This window comes from Gymnoscopelus microlampas, assembly GCF_963454915.1.
Source record: "Gymnoscopelus microlampas genome assembly, chromosome: 21".
Classification (NCBI taxonomy): Eukaryota; Metazoa; Chordata; class Actinopteri; order Myctophiformes; family Myctophidae; genus Gymnoscopelus; species Gymnoscopelus microlampas.
The window spans coordinates 27,140,308-27,163,666 of NC_139958.1; the positions used below are offsets into that span (position 1 = coordinate 27,140,308).

Genomic DNA, 23,359 nt, shown 5'->3' on the forward strand with positions numbered 1-23,359 from the left:
TTTAATTTTCTGCTGAAGGAGGCCTGGTCATTACAAAATGGGTGGAACATGAACCCTCGCCTTCTTTTTTCATCTACCTACGTACTACCTTGCTACCTTGTACCCTTCTGTACATATTTCTGAGTTCCCTCAGTGTTCCATTTACACCCAACACACAAGCTGCTGACTTGTTGGGCTGTCACTCAGACAACTCCTGTTGGATAATGGCTCTGAGGATGGTTGTTTATAGACTTGGGTCATTGTGTAAGGTGCTGGAAGGATGACTCGACTTGTCGATCCAGGATCCCTCTGTAGCAACAGTAGACAAATTGAATGTGGTGGCATGTTTTGTGATCCGTTACAAAAGACTTTGAAAGTGGGAAAAAAGAAACCTGGAGGTGTCTGTGTGTGTGTGTGTGTGTGTGTGTGTGTGTGTGTGTGTGTGTGTGTGTGTGTGTGTGTGTGTGTGTGTGTGTGTGTGTGTGTGTGTGTGTGTGTGTGTGTGTGTGTGTGTGTGTGTGTGTGTGCGCGCGTGTGCGTGTGCGAGAGAGAGAGCGAGACTAGACATGGTACTGTGCTACTTTACTAGAAGAATGATATTTTTTAAAACTCTTTTTCAGCATTCTACAGTATAGTTGACAGTATAGTGTAGGTGTATGTAAGGATATTGTGCACTTCAAGTTTTTAGGGCATTGAATTGGTGAATCTTTTGAAAAGAGGAGGTGACAGAGACCGTTTACTCCGGCAGATAAGCACGGATCCACACATTAAAAACTACATTTCCATAACGTTTTTATAGTATATTTGGCTATACTCTTGTAGGTTTGTAATTTGTGAGAATTCCTAATATTTGTATTCTATTGTGTATACTATTAGCCTACAGTACGTAATGTTTATAATCAATGTTGTATTGTCATTGATATATTTTCACAATGTTATAATATTATGTATTGTATTGTGATTGGCACACTTGACTACTGCAAACAGCTGTACTAGGTCACATCCGCCCAGGCGGGGCAAACACTGATGAAGGCCTGAGGAGCCAAAATACATCCGTTTGTCAGACTGCTGCTGCGGTAAATTAAAAACGCAAAGAATTTCTTAAGGCACTTTAAGTTTGAACATTTCCCTCTCCCTGTGTTGACCATGCAGTGTGTGAATTGTTGGCCATTCGGTTCAGTTCCTTTAATTAGTTCTTAGACGGCACACTTTTTGCTTCCTGCAATTACCAATCGAACTTCCATCTCATCTGGGACTACTGATTGACGCATTGGCTCACCATAGGCCCTGCTGCCACTACTGCAGTGACAAATACCATTTGTCTTTTTCCACCAGTCTTCCCCTCTATCAAAGAGAACTCTAAATTGCATTAGCTTTCATTAAAAAGAAATAAAGGAGTCAGTAGCAGCATGAGCACCTGACATGCATGGCAGATGATTCCCTTTTGAGCCTGCAAATGGAAAGCATGGTGTAGGCTACTGTACTTTCTATGGGAATATCTCACCATCAACTCAATTCACAAGGAGCACCCGCTATGCTCACATCATCATTCATGCACACACACACACACACACACACACACACACACACACACACACACACACACACACACACACACACACACACACACACACACACACACACACACACACACACACACACACACACACACACACAGAGTGAACGACCAAGTGTGAGTGCATTCCCATGCTTAATTACACTGCTGGCTGATGGGAAATTTAAGTCTGTTGGTGCTCGCGGCATGGAGAATGTGAATTGGAATTGGAGAAGTCATCTCTGTGACGTCAGATGGGAGTGACTAAAGGACAGAGAGAGAGGATTTGCCAGTGAAGGACGACACTTATCTTTTTAGCATCATCATACATCTTCATACCGAGCTAGTGCTATTGTCTGATGAGCACAGAGCAAGTTAGACTTGGGTATCAGTCAACTTTATTACAGCCCAGGGACTTGTATAGTTGTATACAGCCTCCTCCTCTAGCTATTGTAGCTAGATGTTCATGCTGTGAATATTTAATGGTCAGCCTCATATGAATGAACAAGCAGTGGTTGACTTAATGTCTGCTTTGGGGTTTTATAGGACTGTTCTCAGTTTATTGCCCTAGTGGGGAGGAAATATTATGTCCCATATAATATGTTATGTGCTGTCTCGGGTCTGGGAGGTTTCTCTGAAGTTTGCAATGCACCATAACAGATTACAGTAATTACTGTATAGATTACTCTAAAGCATCCCAGTCTTTGAGATTATTTCATTAAGAAATCGAATCATGTGGCTCTCGGGCTCCACATGAGAATGGCGTACGCGGCTCCAATGGGATCTCGGACGTCATGTGGCCAACCTGTGTCAGTCATCTATGACGTATTTATGATGTATACTGTATGACTCCAGATGTGGGAACAGTTTTAGCCATTCAAATTTGATATTTCAAAAAGTATAAAACAAATGCAAACCCCACGACCCGACTCCGGATAATAAGTGGTTGAAGATGGATGGATGGGTAAAACAAATGTGACAAAAATGAATGAGGTATATGTTAGCCCACACGATAACGATCACGATAACTATCTATATGTTGTTTAAAAAAATCATTCCAACTCAAATGGATTTCAGCGGGCACACCACAACTACAGTATAACGACAACCATAGTCATGGACGATATCGTTTGATAGAAACATTGACAGACATTCAAAATCCACCAGGACATATGGAATGCAGTCTGCAGAGACCCTCGGAAAGTGTAATTATTAACGGAGATGAGGAGATTACATTTGCACACATGTGAAATTTGTCCTCTGCATTTAACCCATCCTAACAAGGAGCAGTAGGTGGATAATATACAGTATGCACAATTATGAATATATCATGCACCAACTGCTCTAGTGGTCTAGCGTCTCTGTCATGCTTTAATTGGTGGTTTAAATAAATAAGATAACTGAGAATGAGCATGTGATTATTAAGTCAAGATACTGTTTCACATAAGAGACATTGCTGGTGGAAGGTGTGATTATATGCACAAAATGCCTCTGAAATCATTATATTAATACTACAAGATGGTCACACATTTTGTCTTTTCTTCAGCAGAAAACTATTCATGTCTCCTCTAATCTGCCATTTAAATGGCAATGTACCTAGCACAAGCACACCTTTTCTTAACCCATTCAATCCGGGAACGCATCTGTGTATATTCAAAGATGTGCACATTTTTTACGATTTTTCAAAAAAATTGCAGATCCACAAGCTCGTAGCATATCTGCTATTTTTGAATAGCCAAAGAAATCTTAAAATGACACAGATGCGTTCCCGGATTGAATGGGTTAAAGTGAATGGGAGACAACACACTGATTGGTCTAATTTATGTTATGCCCAAAACACACCTCATGACTAATCCAGAGAATACAACCCCTTTGCGGCGTGCCGAGCGTTGTGCCAGATTACAAACTAGTTAAGATGCAACGGATGCCTGATGAAGGTCTAAGCAACGTTGCATCTTAACTAATAAACTCCTCTATAAGTGAAGACAGTGGGACTCCCTCTCCCTTCTCCCTTTTTCTTCCATATTCAGTATTCAAACTCCGACGCACCTGTCCGTTCGTAGATGTGCAAAAGGACAGATCCTAAAATATTACAAACTAGTGAAATTGGAGGTAGACACACTCCTTTTTTTGCAGTATAGTAGATTGACTGGAAATGGGGAGAGAGAGATGGGGAGTGACACGCAGCAAAGGTCGTCGGGACCGGGATTTGAACCCGCAACCCCGTATTGCAGCCTAGGTGCCTGGCCCGCAAGGCCAGCGGTCCGGGCCGATAGACACACTCCTGACATAATTGCATCCTGTGTCTTACACCGTGCGTCTTAAGATCATCTAAATAGGGCCCTGTGTTTTTGCACCTGATGAGCAGACCAACAAAAAAAAACATTTTACAGGTGGCATGTGAGGGAAAGACAAGGAAAATATATGGACAGTATGAATTCGGGGCATGACCATATTTAGGCATAATCCGGTCAGATGTCAGGCATGTCCATATTCGAGCATAATACAAACACATACAGACAAACACCCACACACGTCATCTTCAGATACTGTACAAGACAAGCTGAAAACGTTCACATCTTGCCGGGGTTATTGTGCTGGCAACATGTCGCTTTGCTGTCTGTCTGTCTTTTTCTGTCTTTCTGTGTCTCTGTCTCTGTCTCTGTCTCTGTCTCTCTGTGCTCTCTCTCTCTCTCTCTCTCTCTCTCTCTCTCTCTCTCTCTCTCTCTCTCTCTCTCTCTCTCTCTCTCTCTCTGTGTCTCTCTCTCTCTCCCCCCTGTTTAATTTATTTAATCTATCCTATGATATTGTCTAGGTGTGACCTTAAATCCACTGTTTTGAGACATCTAAATAATGTTCTCTCTATAAAAGTAGCATTGGACATATCACAGAGACAGAGATGCAGATGTGAGAAAGCCAATTTAAATGAGTTTCAGAGATCCAATGTAAAAGGAAGAAATATCATTGCATCAATCTGCTTATTTCACAAAAACAAGACCCCTCAATATGGAATTACAAGGATTTGTAATTGAGCCTACTTCTGTCGACGTGCATGAACATGATTACTTGCCTACAAAGTTCATGCTTTCCCATTTTCCCTGTTTTTTCAGGGCCTTCTATGTTCTCTCGTTTAACTTTTGTCTCACTGTATCACACTGTTTCTCAACGTCTGGTATGGGGACCACCAGAGGTCCAAATGGACGAGTCCGTTGGGTTCCATGTGTACATCTCTCAGAGTTAAATTAACACTGAAGATTTAACATTGTAGATTTGAGTTCCAGTAGCTTAGTTCAGTGATTCTCAACCTTTTTAATTTCACGGACGTCCAGTTTGATATGCATTAGCCCACGGTCCCCATTTGATACCATTTGTTTTTCCTGGGACACCAATCGACACATCAGTTTAAATTTAACTCTGAGAGTGTACAAAATGGAAACAAATGGAACCGTAAGGGTTTTGGACACTCTCAAACATACAGACCCGTAAGGTTCCATTCTTTTTGGACCCTTGGTGATCCCCCGGACCCGACAATGTTCTATCCTATACTGCTGTCCCCTAACCCTAATTTATACAATGACATACAGTACACATGACAAATATTACAAGTGAAACATGCAATGCATCACTTGAACATGAGCTACTTTAGGTGAGCAACACTGCTGCATTGATTTAGCCACGGTACTGAACATATATGTACTGACCTGAGGCTGTCACACACACACACACACACACACACACACACACACACACACACACACACACACACACACACACACACACACACACACACACACACACACACACAACATATCCACTGCAAAGATGGAAAATATTTTTTTGTGTGTGTGTGCGACTGTACACGTGTGTGTGTGTGTGTGTGTGTGTGTGTGTGTGTGTGTGTGTGTGTGTGTGTGTGTGTGTGTGCGTGCGCGCCTTTTATGTCTTTGCAGTAGCATTCGAGGATAGATTTCTACAGTTAAGATTTAACTGATGCTCTTGGCCTTTTATTTCCCTCCTAACGCTGCTCAGCTATTCACATGATGCACATGAACATGTTACACTCTCTGCCAATAGCCTTAAGATCATATGTATCTTTGTTTCTTATGTTCTGGGAGAGGTAATGTTTTATAGCCAGTGGTGGACAGTAACGCAGTATATTTACTATTGAGAACTAGCGAACAACGAAGCCCGTTTTCCGCTTTCCCCAAATCTCAGCTGTTTATTAGTGTTTTCATGTAAAAGAATGTCGCCATGGTTCGGCTGCCCAGCTGTGGGATGGCTCCGCGAGCTATGGGACGAATGATGAGCATGCGTTGAATCCACAGACCCACTGTGTTACACTTGCCGTCTGCCACAAGCACACACAGAGAGTGTGTGTGTGTGTGTGTGTGTGTGTGTGTGTGTGTGTGTGTGTGTGTGTGTGTGTGTGTGTGTGTGTGTGTGTGTGTGTGTGTGTGTGTGTGTGTGTGTGTGTGTTCGCGTCCACGTCCGCGTCCGTCCGTCCGTCTGCGAGCAGCTAATCTTCGGTACCATTGGCCCAATCGCAGAGAAACTTCGCACACACACTCTCTGGATGCCAGAGCAGAACCTATACCCCAATTTTTTCAGATCGGCCTGTTATAGCACTACCAGGTGTGATGTGTGATGTTTGACAAAACTTTTTTTTTTATATTACTCCTACAGAATTTGTCCAAACATCACACAAATCGGTACACAGTATCTCTATAGTCATGTGATCAAGAGGGATCTGTCCGATTGTTCATATTCCATCCTGATTGGCTAAGATTGGCCTCCAAAGTTTGCAGGATTGGTCCGTTTTGAACAAAATAACCCAAATCATGAACGCAGCATGAGATTTCCGTGAAAATTCGCACACACATTCTGACTAGGCCAAGGAAGAAATGCCACCCTTTTCACGTTGGACTGTTATAGCGCCACCAGCAGGTCGATTTTTGCGAAACACATTTTTGGAACAAAATTTCTCAATGAAAGGTCTAGGAAGAAATGGGACCCTTTTCACATTGGCATATTATACCGCCAACAGGAGGCACAGTATCCTACCTGACCTGGCGGAGACCTGTACTCCGAGGAGCACCTTTTCTAGTTAGTGTGGTTGCCCTAACAGGGCAACCAGACTATTGTTTTAGTGAAAAAGTTTATTCCACTATCTTCAAGATAAACTTTATTTCAAACCGCATCTCCTCCCACAGTTTTTTTTTTCCAATTTAGTGCCATATGTCATAATGACCGTCTTGACCGGGAATCGTGCGCTTGTATTTTGCTAAGAGATTGGTTGCATAGTTTTATTGATATTGATTTATTAGTGCATTAAATTTCCCCATCCACTTTAATGGAAAAGTGAAAAAACTCCCATTTAAGTATTTTTTTTCTCAGAAACCGTAAGGGCTAGAGTTACAAGACTTTGAGGGAAGGTTCATAATTTAGTCTGAAATTATTTAAAAAATCATTACACCAATCGGCCTCATGGTGGCACTATAACAGCCCCCTTTACGTTTTGGCCTATAACTCTTGAACCGTAGGTCGTAAAATCAAAATTTATTTTTCCCTGGATTCCTTGGGTCACAACGCATCTCCCCATATAGGCCACGACCATTTGCGTCAGGATAGATTTTCCGCCATTTTGAATTTTCTTCAAAACACACTTTTTGTTCCTTTTCCTACAATTTTTTTCCAAATCTCACAAAAATCGGTACACGTGATTTATGGACCCATGCGATAAACCTATCCAAACGGCATTTTGATAGTCCTTACCGTTCATCCGTAATTGTCTTCCAAAGTTAGTGGGAGGAGCCCGTTTTACCAAAAATGCCAAAAATCACAAACGAAACGTCCAATCGATCCCAAATTTGAATCACATGTCGAGGGTGGTTTACTCAACGAATCCCCAATAGCATTTCCACTATATATATCCATAGGGGGCGCCACAAATGCGCAAAATGTAACCGTTCGATGCAAAAACATGATTTTTGGGGGATCAATCCTCTCTAAATGAAACGCAAGTTATCTCAGGAGTGACGTGACAATGTAATCTAATAATATTTGAACAGGATCTATTCGTCAAGTACTGGGGTTGAGTACTATGTCCACCACTGTTAATAGCCAACAAAGCAAACATTAACTGATTCTCATCTAATTTGTACTGATTTAGAGGTTGAACTTTATTTTATTTATGTAGGATTTTATGCATACATTTTAATTACCCCCCATTAAATTATGGCTTATGAGGATAATTTCTCACTAGATTGCAAAATATTACCCACCGGCTAACAGATTAATAAAATATGCCCTCTGTGATTGCTAAGGAGAAGTAAACTATGCCAAGTGTCAGGCAGAATATGCTGGCAGGGAATGGGGAGCTGAAAAATCCATGAATTTAATTAATCTACTAGGCCATTACTGCACCAGCAGTTTGACTTAAATTTTATTTAAAACAGAGACCTTGGGTTCATCTGGATATATGGCATATTACATATCGTCATGTGGAAACCTTGTGTGTCCAAACCGACATAAGAAAAAGAAAAAAGAGCTGTGATGTAGTCACAAGTTCTTGTTCATTCATTGGTTAAATATTCATAAAAGCCACGAACAGACTTGACCATGTTTTCAGAAGGAGTTGCATCGTAATGCATTATAAGCTTATAGATTATTGCTATTTTTGCTATAGGGCATTCATTTATGAAGAAAAAGTGCTCATCGGAGCACAGGTCTCCGCCAGGTCAAGTAGGTTATTATGGCCTCCTGGTGGCGCTATAATAGACCAATGTGAAAAGGGTGCCATTTCTTCTTAGGCCTTTCCTGGCAATCGGACACTGCATTCATGATTTGAGGCATTTTGTTCCAAAAATGTATTTTGCTGAATTAGACCTGCTGGTGGCGCTATAACAGGCCAATGTAAAAAGGGTGGCATTTTTCCCTCTGCCTAGTGGGTATGTGTGTACACAATTTCACAGAAATCGCACGCTGCATTCATGATTTGGGGCATTTTGTTCAAAACGGACCTATCCTGCAAACTTTGGAAGGCAATGTTAATTGTCAATTCGGATGGAATATGAAATATCAGACACATCTGTCTTGATCACATGACTATAGAGATACTGTGTACCGATTTGTGTGATTTTTGGACAGAATCTGAAGGAGTAATAGCGAAAAAATGTTTTTTACAAAAGTCAGCCTCCTGGTGGCGCTTTAAAAGGCAGATGTGAAAAATGCAGGGCAAAGGTTTTTTCTTGGCCTTTAGGGAGTGTGCGTGCAAAGTTTCACGCAACTCGGTGCAGTTAAAGGTACAAACGCAAAACGGCCTGTTATAGCGCCACCATGAGGCTGATTTGAACATTTTCAAGTGGCATTTCTTCCTCTGCCTAGTGGGAATGTGCGTACACAATTTCACGGAAATCGCATGCTGCGTTCATGATTTGAGGCATTTTGTTCAAAACGAACCAATCCTGCAAACTTTGGAAGCCAATTTTAGCCAATCAGGATTGAATATGGAAAAACTGACAGATCCGTGTTGATCACATGACTATAGAAATACTGTGTACCGATTTGCGTGATGTTTGGACATATCCAAAAATGTGTTTTGCACACGCCTCCTGGTGGCGCAATAACAGGCCAATCTGGAAAATTTTGGGCAAAGGCGCACAGGGTGCAAAACATAGTCTCGGCCATGCCTTTCGGCCTGGCGGAGACATTAACACACTGGATTTTTACCGTTTATGCTATGATTGCTGCCTGCCTATTGGGCAAGTAGCAAGGTGGCTTATTGCACCCTGAAGATATCGAAGGAAAAATACTAGTTTTAATATTTATGACCTTGGCTTAGAAAGCGCTTTATAATTCATTGTCCCTGCTCACAGGCTGGGCTATGAAAGAGAATAACATTCAAATGACAGATGACTTGTCGTTCATCACCGTTGTCACCTTGACACACAGGAGGAAATAACAACCCCGTCAGAGCATGTCACTTCCTGTGCCCAGCCACTCTACAGTATCTTCACCTAAAACATTCAAATGCTCAGCTGGATGGCACACATTTGAACACATGCATGCACGCACACACACACACACCGGCATTCATTCATGCAGGCACACGCGCGCACACATACGGACAAACGCATGCATGCATACTGTATGCGCACACACACACACGCACGCACGCACGCACGCGCGCGCGCGCGCGCGCGCGCGCGCGCGCGCGCGCGCGCACACACACACACACACACACACACACACACACACACACACACACACACACACACACACACACACACACACACACACACACACACACACACACACACACACACACACACACACACACACACACACACACACACACACACACACACACACACACACACACACACACACACACACACACACACAGATTATTAAGAAGGCCAGTGTGACTCAGCCAGTCATATTCCAAGCTGCTCCCACTCATCTGCCAGATGATCACCGATCTCCGCCTACCGATCGTCTGGGGACTTCTAAGTGCAAGCTACATTACTTGCCAGAACAGTCACAATATCATATTGAAATATCATAGATATCCGTGAAAATATATGGTGAAATTATGCTTGCCACTCACACTCCAGCGGGCCTTCTAGAGAGGTACCAGCGAGAGCATCTTGACTGGCTGCATCACTGTATTACATGTACTGACCTCAACCGTAATGGGTCGTGCGGATAGATGAGCGCATCAGTGGATGTGATCTTCCCTCCATCCAAGACTTATGATGACCGCTGTGTCAGCAAAGCTCAAGGAATCATTAAAGACCACAGTCACCCCAATCACAGACTGTTTCAGATGATGCCACCTGGAAAGTGGCTCCGTAGCCACAAGGCCACTGGCAGTTAGCTGCTAAAGAGCTTTTTTCCCCAGAACAATCAGACACATGAACGAGCAAGCCAAACTAAAGCTTGATAAATTTCTAATAATGCTGATATGCAAAATGGAAGGCAAATATTGAAATGACATAAACAAAAAAACAAAAAAAAATAGAAAAAGTGCTCCTCGGAGCACAGGTCTCCACCAGGTCAGGTAGGTTATTGTGGCCTCCTGGTGGCACTATAATAGGCCAATGTGAAAAGGGTGCCATTTATTCTTAGGCCTTTCAATCGGACACTGCATTCATGATTTGAGGCATTTTGTTCCAAACATGTGTTTTGCTAAATTAGACCTGCTGTTGGCGCTATAACAGGCCAATGTGAAAAGGGTGGCATTTCTTCCCTGGCCTAGTGGGAAGGTGAGCACAACATTTCACGGAAATTGCATGCTGCGTTGATGATTTGAGGCATTTTGTTCAAAACAAACCAATCCTGCAAACTTTGGAAGCCAATCTTAGCCAATCAGGATAGAATATGGAAAATCGGACAGATCCATGTTGATCACATGACTATAGAGATATTGTGTACCGATTTGCGTGAGGTTTGGACAAAATCTGTGGGAGTGATATCCAAAAATGTGTTTTGCACAGATCGGTCTCCTGGTGGCGCTATAACAGGCCAATCTGAAAAATTCGGGGCAGAGGTTCGGCTTTGGCATCCAGGGAGTGGCTGTTCACAGACAGACACACGGACGGACGGACAGGGTGCAAAACATACTCTCGCCATGCCTTTCGGCCTGGCGGAGACAACAAACAAACAAATAACATGATCATAATAATACTATACTAATACTAAATCTCCCTACTGTACGACAAACACATCTTTCCAGCTGAAATAATATGAGGAAGCTCAGTAAGAGGGAATTGAGTTGTTAGATGACCTACCTCTGACCAAAGCTGCTCTCCTTCCTGCGGCAGTGCAGGGTCACAACCCTGTGGCCTTCACTCCTGACATCTTGACTCACTGTCCAGGCAACTGGGTTGCTGGCCCTGGCCCCAAGAAATGCCACACCATCCTTCAACTTCACCCTAACACACAAACAAACACACACACACCCGCGCACACACATCGATGCCAATGCACGCACGCACGCACACACACACACACACACACACACACACACACATACCAATGCATACACAAAGACAGACGGACATACACACAGGTCACAAGAAATACATTAAATTAGATGATACTATAGCTGACACAGACACACAGTCACAAGAGAAACAGGGTGTAAGAATGACTGACATACACTACACAGACACCGATAGTCAGTCAGACACAATCGCACGCTGTTCACATGAAACTTGGTCATTGTGTTAAATGGCACAGAGATTCTGTAACTCAAATAACACTTCTACAGACATTTAAGGCATGAAGGCTGTGGGAAGTAGATTGATTATCAGGAGCCATAACTGTCATTTTGGGTAAGACCTGTAAATCTGAATGCAACGGGAACGTAATTCTTGTTTTGATTCTTATCCACTATAGATGATGGATACAAAATAACCTTTTAACTGTTTCTATTTTTAACCACGCACCTTATGCATATTATTTGACATTGCTCGTATTATATTATTACCGTTCCCTATTCTCGAAACTGCAAATGATGGGAGCTTGCACAAGAATTTCCCACACTTTTTTCACACCTGTAAACCTGTGATGTGACCATAAAGCTGAATCTGAATTTGATATCTATGCAAAATAAATGCACAAGTCACAATGCTTTTGTGTCCAATTTGTTTTATTCGAGTGGCTAATCTCTGAGCAAAGCCTAACTAGGCACACTGCTGTCAGGTACAAGTACAAATTATTACATCAGTGGTGTACAAGCTGAGCATCACGAAAACAAAACAGATGGCTGAAAGGATCTTAGAGGTGCAGCGGTGCTTACTATGAATATCCTCTGAGAAAAACACTGTGTAACCAGCAGTGATGGAAGAAGTACTCACATGTTTTACATAAGTAAAAGTATACTGCAATGCAGATATACTCTGTTACAAGTAGAAGTCCAGCATTCAAAATGTACTTGAGTAAAAGTACAAAAGTATTGGCATCAAAATATACTACCAGTATAAGTAGCAAAAGTACTCATTGCGCATAATGTCCCATTTCACAAGTTCAGAATCTTTTGAAAATAGCTGATCTACAAGCTCACAATGCGTCACATCGCAACGCATTGTGAGCTTGTAGGTCTATTTTCAAATGGCCGAAATATATATAGGTATATAAGTGGTTAGTGTGTGTTGTAATAATAATCAAAATCTACAAAGTAACTAGTAACTAAAGTTTTCATATCATTGTAGTGGAGTTAAAGTACAATATTTTCCTCTGAGATGTAGTGGGGTAGAAGTAAAGTAAAGTATCTACATTTGTAAATACTGAAGAAAGTAAAAAATACTTCAACTTTGACTTAAGTACAGTACTTGAATACATGTACTTAGTTACTTTACACTGACAAGCTTAGCATCAAGACAACAGATGGCACGTTGGCTGAATGGAAATAATCTTAGAGGTGCAGCGGTGCTTACTATGAATTATCCTCTGAGAAACACTGTGTAACCACTATGAGTGTACACTGTACACATCCAAACATTCGGGCCGGAGTCTTGTTCTACACCCTGTAAGTACAGGGAGTTAATTTCCTGTGGCCGATAAAAACAATGTTCTCTAGAATTCTCACTGGAGCAGGAAACAGGTGGTGGCACGGAGTCAGAACACTTTTTGGTCATTTTCTTCCACATCTGTTGTTTTAAGGCACCACCCCACTACACAGCCGCCGCCTCCTCCTCCCAACTCCATCTTGAGAACTTGGGTTAGGCATTGGACAGATGCCCGGAAACCCTGGCCTCCTTCTCCTCACATCAACCCTACTGCCACTCACTCACGCCAATCCCTTCCCACATCACATGGAATTGCCATTGTTTAAAGACAACAATACAACAACATTGTTTTTGTTAGGTAAAAACCAAGATAGATTGTGCTCAGTGAAACATAAGCACAGGGTGAAATTTCACTTGGATTGCTTCCCTTCAGTCATTCCTTTGCATTGGGCTACATGCATACCAGTGCACCAAGTGCACCAATGATGACCTAAGATGCTTATGGAAGCTTTTGTTATGGTAATGCTGCTGAGCTGTGATTGGTGTAGAACCATCAGCTGAGCTGTGTACTTTACTGTGCTTGGTCTATGTAACAGGATTAATGGCAGAGAACAGAGGACAGGTTTTCCTTAAAAGTTCAGTTTATTCCGCTGTGTCCTCCCAGTGGAGGCTCTGAACTGGCAGGTGCGCCTGTAGGGCACAACAGCTGTGACAAATGTTCAAAAAACAATGTGTGGGGAGGAACGAAGTCATTGGCACAATAACAAAATTTGGGAGAAAAGGGGGTAAACAATTATTGGCCACTCTATTTTTATTTAAAGATCTAAGATGGTGTACGCAGTGTTTACACACAGATGCAGCTAAACAAATGTTTGCAAATGTTTGTTTTAACTAAACTAACATCTATGTCCCCAACATGGCGTTGCAAACTTGATTCAACACTGCCTTTTTGCAGCGCACGACAAAAAGAATGGAGTTTACTTCCCATAGCCTGAGGGGACGGGACCATTGAGGTATATGGACAGGACAGTCGGCTGAACCAGAGTGGCGTGTTGACCAGGGCTGACTGATTCAGTCAGTGAATGACTGCTGTAATTGGCTGAGAAGCACCCAGCCTGTTTCACCAAGAAATGCGTCACATGTGATTGGTACAGAAGTTTCAGCTGAACTGTGTGGTTCACTGTGATTTGTCTAATTGTGTTGGTGTACACACACACACACACACACACACACACACACACACACACACACACACACACACACACACACACACACACACACACACACACACACAGACCAACTCTGTTCTAGGTGGATGGCCGCTTCAGGGCCACACCGCAAAATGGTACTATTGTACTCTATAACACACACACACACACACACACACACACACACACACACACACACACACACACACACACACACACACACACACACACACACACACAGACCAATGCTGTTCTAGGTGGCTGGCCGCTTCAGGGCCACACCGTAGAATTGTACTATTGTACGCTATAACTGCGGATGACTTCTAAAAAGAAGCGCCAAGGTTAACGGGTGGGTAATGATACTACAAACCATGCCCCAGTCCAAAGAACAGCACAGTCCTCACATCTCCCTGGCTCAGACTGTCTGCTTTGATCTTATCCAGGTCTCTGAGGCGGTAATAACCGGCCATGTGCAGCTCCATGCCGCTCTAAACGAGCCTAGATAAAGCCTGCTGCTGTGATTGAGGCAGACAAAATGGCTTGGAAAAGACGACTGATTGCTGGCTGACTTCCCTACTTCTGTTTTCACCTTAGTCACCATGGTACAGTAATTACCTGCGCCTCACAGTTCTGGTGGCAACCAGGAGGTTGGAACATAAACGGATGATGACCTTATGTCCCTCCTATCCCGACTTCAGTCTTTCACAGTTCACACACGCGCGCACAAACACTGTCTTAATCCCCTCTTAAATGTATTTTTCTTTCTTTCCTTCCTCCTCTTTATCCCTCTTTATTTTTCTTTCTTTCTTTCTTTCTTTCTTTCTTTCTTTGTTATCCCCATCAGAATGTGCCATACAAGCATCAACACATTCAATAGACAAAAACAGGAGCTAAATTAAGGAATGGCAGGTTTTAAATTAGATTGGTTTGTCACATGATTTCTGGGGAGGGGGGGGGTGCAATAATAAAGAAAAGCAATTTAAAGAAGGCCCAGTTTCTCATGCATCAGCACATGAAGCGGCCTCATTAATTCCATGAAACCTGTGCATCAGTGGGATGAGTATTTACAGATGTGATGGGGTTGTCAGAGAGCTGCTCCCCAGGCCTGAACTCTCTATTTGAGAGATGTGCTGTGACTGCCACTGCCCAGAGCATGTCAACACACCTTGCACACACACGCGCACGCACACACACACACACACACACACACACACACACACACACACACACACACACACACACACACACACACACACACACACACACACACACACACACACACACACACACACACACACACCTATTATTTCCTAATGAAATATGCTGACACGCATCCACAATATTAATGCTCTTTACAACAGGAAATTAAATAAAAATGATACAGCTAAACTCGTTGGATGTACATCTTGTGTTATTTTATAATGTAAATGTGGATAACAGGATTTTGGGTGGTATTGTGGTACATCCTCTGAGCTGTTTTGTAGAGAGTTAATGTAAGCAAAATAAAATGCTCACAGAGGACGTGCTGGCAGTGCAAGTGAATTACAGAAAAGGAGAATGCACCATCGCTGGGTTGCAAGTGAACTTTATTATTTAACAATATAATTGAATTACCATTTCCAGACTCCTGAAACTAAAACAACTAGTTAATAAAACATACAATAATTTAATTTACAAGTAAGAACTATTGTTTCCCAATCCTTTGGGATTGCTTTGTAATTTTAGTGTTTTACAATTTTAAGACTCGGCCGGAGAATCGGAGCAGCAGGAGCGGTATTGCAGTCACTGGGCCGCTCTGACGAAAAGAGAACTGAGACAGAAGGCAAAGCTCTCAATATAAAGGGTCAATCTTCATTCCTACTCTCGAGTACAGTCAGGTCATGAAGTGTGTGTGGGTCATGACCGAAAGAAGAAGATCGCTGACGCTGATACAAGTGGCCCAAATGAGTTTTCTCAGACGGGTGACTGGTGTCTCCGTTAGCGATAGGGTGAGAAGTTCAGTCACTCTGGAGAGACTCAGAGTAGAATCGCTGCTCCTTCACGTTAACGTGGTTTGGGCATCCCGATGCTTCCTGGGCATCCTCTGGGCACGTCCCACTGGGAGGAGGCCGGCCCCGGGGCAGACCAAGGACCACATGGGGGGATTATATCTCCACGCTGGCCATGAAACGCCTCAGGATCCCCCAGCATGAATTGGCTAATGTTTCTCAGGAAAGGGAAGTCTGGAGCTCTCTGCTCGAATAAGCGGTTGAAGATGGATGGATGGATGTTGGATTTTAAGACTTTACTCCACGATCATCTTTATTTTATGTCTTTGCTCATTCCTTTTTTACTATTTTATTTATTAATTTAATTGTACAGTTTTTCATTTTTCTCCCATAGAGAAAGGGTAGACAACCATGTTTCCACGTATACACATGATGTCAGCAGCTGCTTATTTTCACCAGACTTTCACTCTTCTCTTAGCTCATATTATCTTTTGAAATGGAGCTCCGCAGCTAAATACATTTATAATGTAATGTGTGCGCATATCAATCTGGGGGTCCTTGACATGAAAAGGTTTGAGAACCACTGCATTAGTGCACCCAGCCAAGACGGTTGCACTGTAGAGCATTTGAACCCCACCCTCCATGGTGGTGGGCAGGAACTTAAAATTGCACTATGTAACTTTCCTTTTCTAACCCGGATTTGAACCCAGGTCCTGCGCTAGTGCTTACATTTTTTACCACTGAGCTAATAGAGGCTGCCTGCTTGCTCTGGGGAGAAATTGAATGTTCACCTTGAGGTCAACATTTGTGTCTTCCAATGGAGTTCACCTGTGTCCTCCCCTATATACGTACAGAATGTGAGGTTCATTCTTCTTGTGTCAATCCCTGAAGAAGACCGTATCTGGTCAAAACATTGGTTGTTTTTCATTAAAATACTGTTTGTATCGTGGCTAGGAGCAGTGCAGCCTCTTTTTTCATAGAAAATGTGTGTCAAACCAGAAACAGGATCATGTCAAAGGTCATGTCCAACCTAGATATAAGTTGGATATAGCTAAATGTCTCAATAAAAGAGCAGGGAGACCAAATACAACCACCCAAATTGTTTGAGTTATATTGTACATACAAATATAATTGTATTCACTAATAAAATGTACATAATACAGCTTTAACTGTATCTATGAATCGCATAAGAAACTCTATGAATCTGATTCAATTCAGTTAAACAGGGCAAAATGGCCAAATTATATCCAGCTATTTTAGTCATCTACAGTATATGTTCTTTAATTCTCCAACACCTGCAGATACAGTAAATCATATTACGCAGTAAAACCATCAATGTTCATTTATCCATGTTTAACTCAGAGAGTGTACAGATGGAACCAAACAGATCCTTGTGGGTCCATTTGTACACTCTCATTTGTACTTTTTACTGTGTACAGACTACAGATCCTAGAGCACCCCTTCTGCTCTTTCTTCCTCTCCACCAAACCACCCACTTGCCCCCTATCTCTGCAGGTAAATCATCTCTATTACTTGTGGGGGAAATATTAATTACATATAGTAGCCAATGACAGGCAAGCCAGACCTAAAGCTGCTGGAATAGTACGGTAGCACAGGGTTACAGGGAATAGCAGTCAGTGTAGTATTTAGGGGCTAGCCTAGCAGACATGGGCAGATGTGGCGATAAAGAGAGAGCTAATTCAATTAATGAGTCTGAAGGTCTTCTATTTGATATGAGAGCTAGTTAAAAGTGCTGGTGCGTGACAACACAGTGAACAGAGGACAAGATTAACACTATCGGATAAAGAGCGCTCACCAGGCAAAACCAATCTCCAGCCACACATTGTTCTGTGTCTCTCTGTCTCACTTTCACTGGCTCTCTCTCTCTTCTGAAAATATGATACAGTACTTCCAACGCTCTTGTCTATACCTCTCCAAAGCTCAGTTCTCCATTCCTTCCTCTTTCTCCTCCCTATTCAGTGCCTTTTTCCCTGTGTCTCCCTGTCTACCTCAACTACCCAAAGACATGTACGTTAGAGCCATACAGCTGCCAGTGCCCCAAGGCACTGGCCTTAAAGCTGGGAGCTGGTCCCCGGGCGCTGCTCAAGGGCTGCCCACTGCTCCTAATAATTAGGATGGGTTAAAGACAGCCAAATAATTTCCCCATGCGGATCAAAAGTATAACTTAACTTTACTTGCTTGCCTTTTCTTTTCATTAAACACCTTTCACTCTTATCGTCACTTGATTGTGCTGAACTATTAAAACAAATCTGACTATTATTTTAAGACTTTTAAAGCATCTTAAGGACTTTTTGAACATGTTTGCAAAAATAATACCAACATAAATGAATAAGGTTATCATAATTTACACCTTAAATACAGGATTCAGAACAGAAGTGAATGCTAACTTTTGTACTGGGGCCTGCTACAATATCCCCAATTCTTCCCCATTATAAATCAGAGTGTGAACATAGTTTTGGAAAATGTAGCCTTGTGTCTAGCACTATCATGCACGCTTCATCGAAAGAGTGTTGTGTAACATCACAGAGAGAAAAAATGATGTGTTTTAAAATGAGTGTTGACACTCAAAAGAGAACTGTGGGATACTGGATATATGTAGGTGTCATCTTCTTCTAATAGTGCTTCTAGCCTTGCATGAGAGGTTACCCTTGTGGAATGTCAATTTTTCCTGATCATGCCATTGACCATCACCGCATCGCACCCATCTCCCAACAGATCAATAGCTCTGTCATCAAAACCAAAGACTGAATGTAAGTGCTTTCAGGGCCTTCGGTTCTGCAAAGAGTTAAAGCCTTCATCTGTCAGGGGAGAAAGATGATCAAGGAGAGTACTACCTAAAACATTACTTAGTCATTTTAGCCCAGAGTGGATCCTATTGAGTGCAACTTAATAAAGGAGATGCTGACTGTCATCAGAACCTAGTGACACACACAATCAGCCTGATATACCCCAGGGACTTAAACACACTGCCCCAGATAAAGTGCATCTATTTTCCCCTCTACTTACAGGTGGCTCCATATCTATATCCTTATCCTTCTTTTTCTGTATTGATGCCGTTAGAAAGAAATGGTAGAAGATTGGAAAGTAGAGGAGAGGAGTTAGTTAATTGCTTTCAGCAACAGATATTCTCTCCAATTTAGAGACAAACTGAGCACTGAGATTTCTCCTCCCTCCTTTCTGATTCTCTATTACAGTACTTCTTAATTACAGACCAAACGCAGCCGGGTGAATGACAGTGTGGCCCCTGCCATGGACGCACACTCACACACGCACACACGCACACGGGCACGCACCCACACACGCACGCGTACACACAGAAAGAAGAAATAACTGACAGAGTCGCAGGGGTGAGTGATCGGGGAGACTTCAAATAAGAAGAGGTTCAAAATGTGAGACTGCTGCAGCCTCACAGCACGACAGATCAAGAGCAATCATGGCCAGAAGCCAAGACAGCCGAGCTCAAGACAACTACAGAGTGAATGAAATGCAGGCCAGCCAGTGATCTCTGAGCAGTGGAACCTTTCATTTGGAATCTTGGAAGGGCTTTCACATAAAAATCATCTAAAGGCTCTTTCATAATTTGGTCAATGATCCAATCGACAAGTGTTGGTTGACAAAAAATGACACATGATCATTTTACACGCTCTACAATAAATTATTCATAATCCTTTTCAAGTATAAATGAGCATGAACTGGAAAGATCACCAGTTACTGTAGGCCATATTTGTTTGTTCCCCAACGCTGAAAATGCTACATCAAATATACGTATGATATTGTAATATTTGAAATTGCTATAGCCAAAACTGCTTACTGTATAACCAATGCTTCAAATAATATGCCATGACATGTTTTACTTTGATACCGGGTACCTGTAATTTTTCACAGCAAATGTCACATTTTTCAGCTGGTGAATATATCACATTTTGTATCAAGCGTGGGTGTAGTTTCATTTCCAGGTCATTAGTTTTATGAGGATGTGGAGGACAGATAGATTGGAATTGTACAGGTCTTTTTTTCAAAGCATTTTATACTAACCACAAGGAAATATGGCCTATCACTATAACCTACGAAGGCAACAGCTAGCTGATTTACTTTGTACAGTGTATAATAACAGCAATGCTTTGTGCTAAGTCATATTTATAACTAGAAATATGAATTTAAGAAAATCCTAAACTGTATTTAAAAAAAAACATGTGAAAGCAATGGGCAACAGAGAGCACAAAAGTCTGAATAAAGATCATAGGCTGGTCATGGGCAAATATTGAAGATGAAAGCAGGGCAACAGGATGATGACACTGAGGAGAGTGACAGTGCAACACCCACTGTGTCCAGAACTCATCACCTCCACTAAAGGCAAGGCAAGGCAGCTTTATTTGTACAGCACATTTCATACAATGAAGCATTCAAGGTGGTTGAATTCCACCAGGTCTGTGTGTCATGATAACAAAACGCTGCTTCGTCGTGTCTTGTTCAAACTCTTTAAAAAAAAAAAGTAGGCACAGATGTCCTAGAGAAGGATCATATGGCATAAGTATGTGCTAGATGTATTTGGGCCTATAGAACCACAGAGCGGTTTTGTAAGGACTTGTGTAATGTGGTCGTATTTCTCCATAGGACTCTAGCACGTAACATGCACTGGATTCTAGCAATATGAAAAGCTGCATGAATATTATGTACAAGTAAATATTATGTAATATTGAAATATTAGATCCTCATCCTTACCTTTTTGGTATACTTTAAAAAAAAGTATACCTCTTGTACAGTAAGTACATCCTCTGTACTTTTTAATATTCCAAGTCAATCTTAGAATATGGTGTTATTCACCATAAGGGTTCAGAGTTCAGGGGTTGTATTTTATTGTTAATCTTCTGTGGACTGATTGATTGAATACTTTATTAGCAGGATTGTTAACAGTACAGGTAGTACGGTCAAAGGTTATGCTAATAGGATAACACAAAAAGCCCCAGGGGTCTTGTTTCCACTGTGGTCCATTGTACTCAATTCATCAGCAAACGAAATGTCTTCCATGTTTGAACTTCTGCATCTTTTACTCACCTACAACACAGTGCATACAGATACACTTCAAGGTGACCCCTTTCAAATTATGCAAACATAATGACACCAGCCATCATCCTGAGTCATTAGCTGATATACAGTATTAAGCCATGTAATTTAGGTGGTATTAAGGCGGATGGTAAGAGGTAAAGAAACTAAGACCACACCTGGACACTCTCTCATTACTAGAAGTACACCTTCCCTTCCTGTTGTTCACTTCTCACAACTGACCCTTATTCTTGTCTCTCTATTTCTCTGTTTCTCCTCTACCTGGATACCTAGGGCACTGTTTCCCAAACAGTGGGTCGGGACCCATGTTTGGGTCGTGGACCAGTTTGTATGGGTTGCGAGTAAATATCCCCTTTTTTTTTATTTCCTACATTCAGATATACAATTTGTAAAGATATAAAAAAAAAAAAAAAAAAAAAGACAAACAAAAACAATTCCAAAAGTATTTCTTTTTTTTCTTTTTTTATTCCACAAATGAAATGAATAAAAAAACCTGTTTAAGTAGCAATTAAAATTGTAGATCTACAAGCTCGCAACGCGGCGCGAAGCGACACGTTGTGAGGTTGTAGATCTACTATTTTCACTAGTTTGGGCCCCGGGCAAACATCTAATTTCTCTTTTGGGTCTAGAGCTAAAAAGTTTGGGAACCACTGACCTAGGGGGATAAGATGTAGCCACCGAGACAATGCCAAACCCTGTGTTCCGCCCGATCGACCCAGCCCATGACCACGATCCTCCATTCAAACCTTTACCTTTGTCATTCATTACCCCTGCAAACTAACAATAGACACCGGTCTTCACTTTTTAGATTTAATAGGCAACGTTTTGGTCAAAATTCAGGGTCATATTCAGGTCATATTCAGGCATATCATTGCACAAACACAGATACAGTATACAAGGCATGTAAGCAAAAAAGGTAGTACGCGCAGGTGTTATTAAAACACATCATAACTTGAGGACAAGGTTGACTATTATGTATGTGCTCTAATTAGATCATAAATTTTATGAATAGATGTGGGAGGTTTGAAGGATATGATATGCTGGGGACAAGCCAGTCTGGAGTGATGAAGTGTGCGGTATGGCACTGGTAGACAGGGAAGCTGAGGGCTACAGTATAATGCCTTTTCTGCAGGCTATTAGTGACGTATTGATAGATTTACTCAAGATTTGACAGTTGTGATGTAAGAGTATTGTATTTTTTGTAAAAGGTCAACCTGGCAGATGTCAAAGTGTGGGGTCGGAGGTTACAGTATGTTACTCAGCTGTCATGGTGATGAGGGGGGGTGGTGACTGTCCCTACCTGTGATATTGTTGGGGAAAAGGCTGACAAAGTATCGTGAGGCACTTTAATAAAGTAGCGCAGGTGTATTTGTGAAGAGCCAACATCCAACAAGGTCAGTTGACTGAGTGCTGTCAATATTAACCACTTTATGTGTTTTCCAGTTTTGTGACATTTGTCATGAGTGGTGAGATCGGAAGGGTATGCGGTGAGAGCCACCTCATACCCTCAGACGCACACACACACACACACACACACACACACACACACACACACACACACACACACACACACACACACACACACACACACACACACACACACACACACACACACACACACACACACACAGCCTTCCTTGAGGGCACAGATTAAAGACAGGCCCACCACCTCCCAAGAGCACACTCCTAATGTCCATATTCTACTCGACTCTGCTCTGCACTGTTGGTATTATTGGATAGTGCTGTACTGGGAACGCAGGTAAATCAATTGGAGCCTGATCTGTAAAAGCCGGCATGTCAGCCAGCGCATTACCCCCCATTTGCACTTCATTACCTGCACCACTGGACAGTGCTGAACGGCCATCATCACCAGGCTTGGCGCCGCAAAGTAGACATGACAAAATAAGTCAATTTAGTCTTCCAGGGTGAGAAAAGTGAATAGGGTTTATGTGCATGCGTGCGTGCGTCCCTGCGTGCGTGCGCGTGTGGTATCAAAGAGAACATGTAAAGAGTAGATGGATGATACAAGGT

The 23,359-nt window shown here is 42.2% G+C and overlaps 1 protein-coding gene across 1 annotated transcript in view; it reads right to left on the minus strand.

Moving 5' to 3' along the window:
* The window catches only part of LOC311037885 (transmembrane protein 132C), a gene marked incomplete at both ends in the record, with an annotated part of 185,402 nt that overhangs the window by 82,546 nt on the left and 79,497 nt on the right, over positions 1-23,359 (minus strand). Inside the window, one exon of the mRNA XM_084047177.1 lies at positions 11,326-11,469. Coding sequence (XP_083903303.1) covers positions 11,326-11,469 — 144 coding nt within the window. The remainder of the gene's footprint in view (positions 1-11,325; positions 11,470-23,359) is intronic.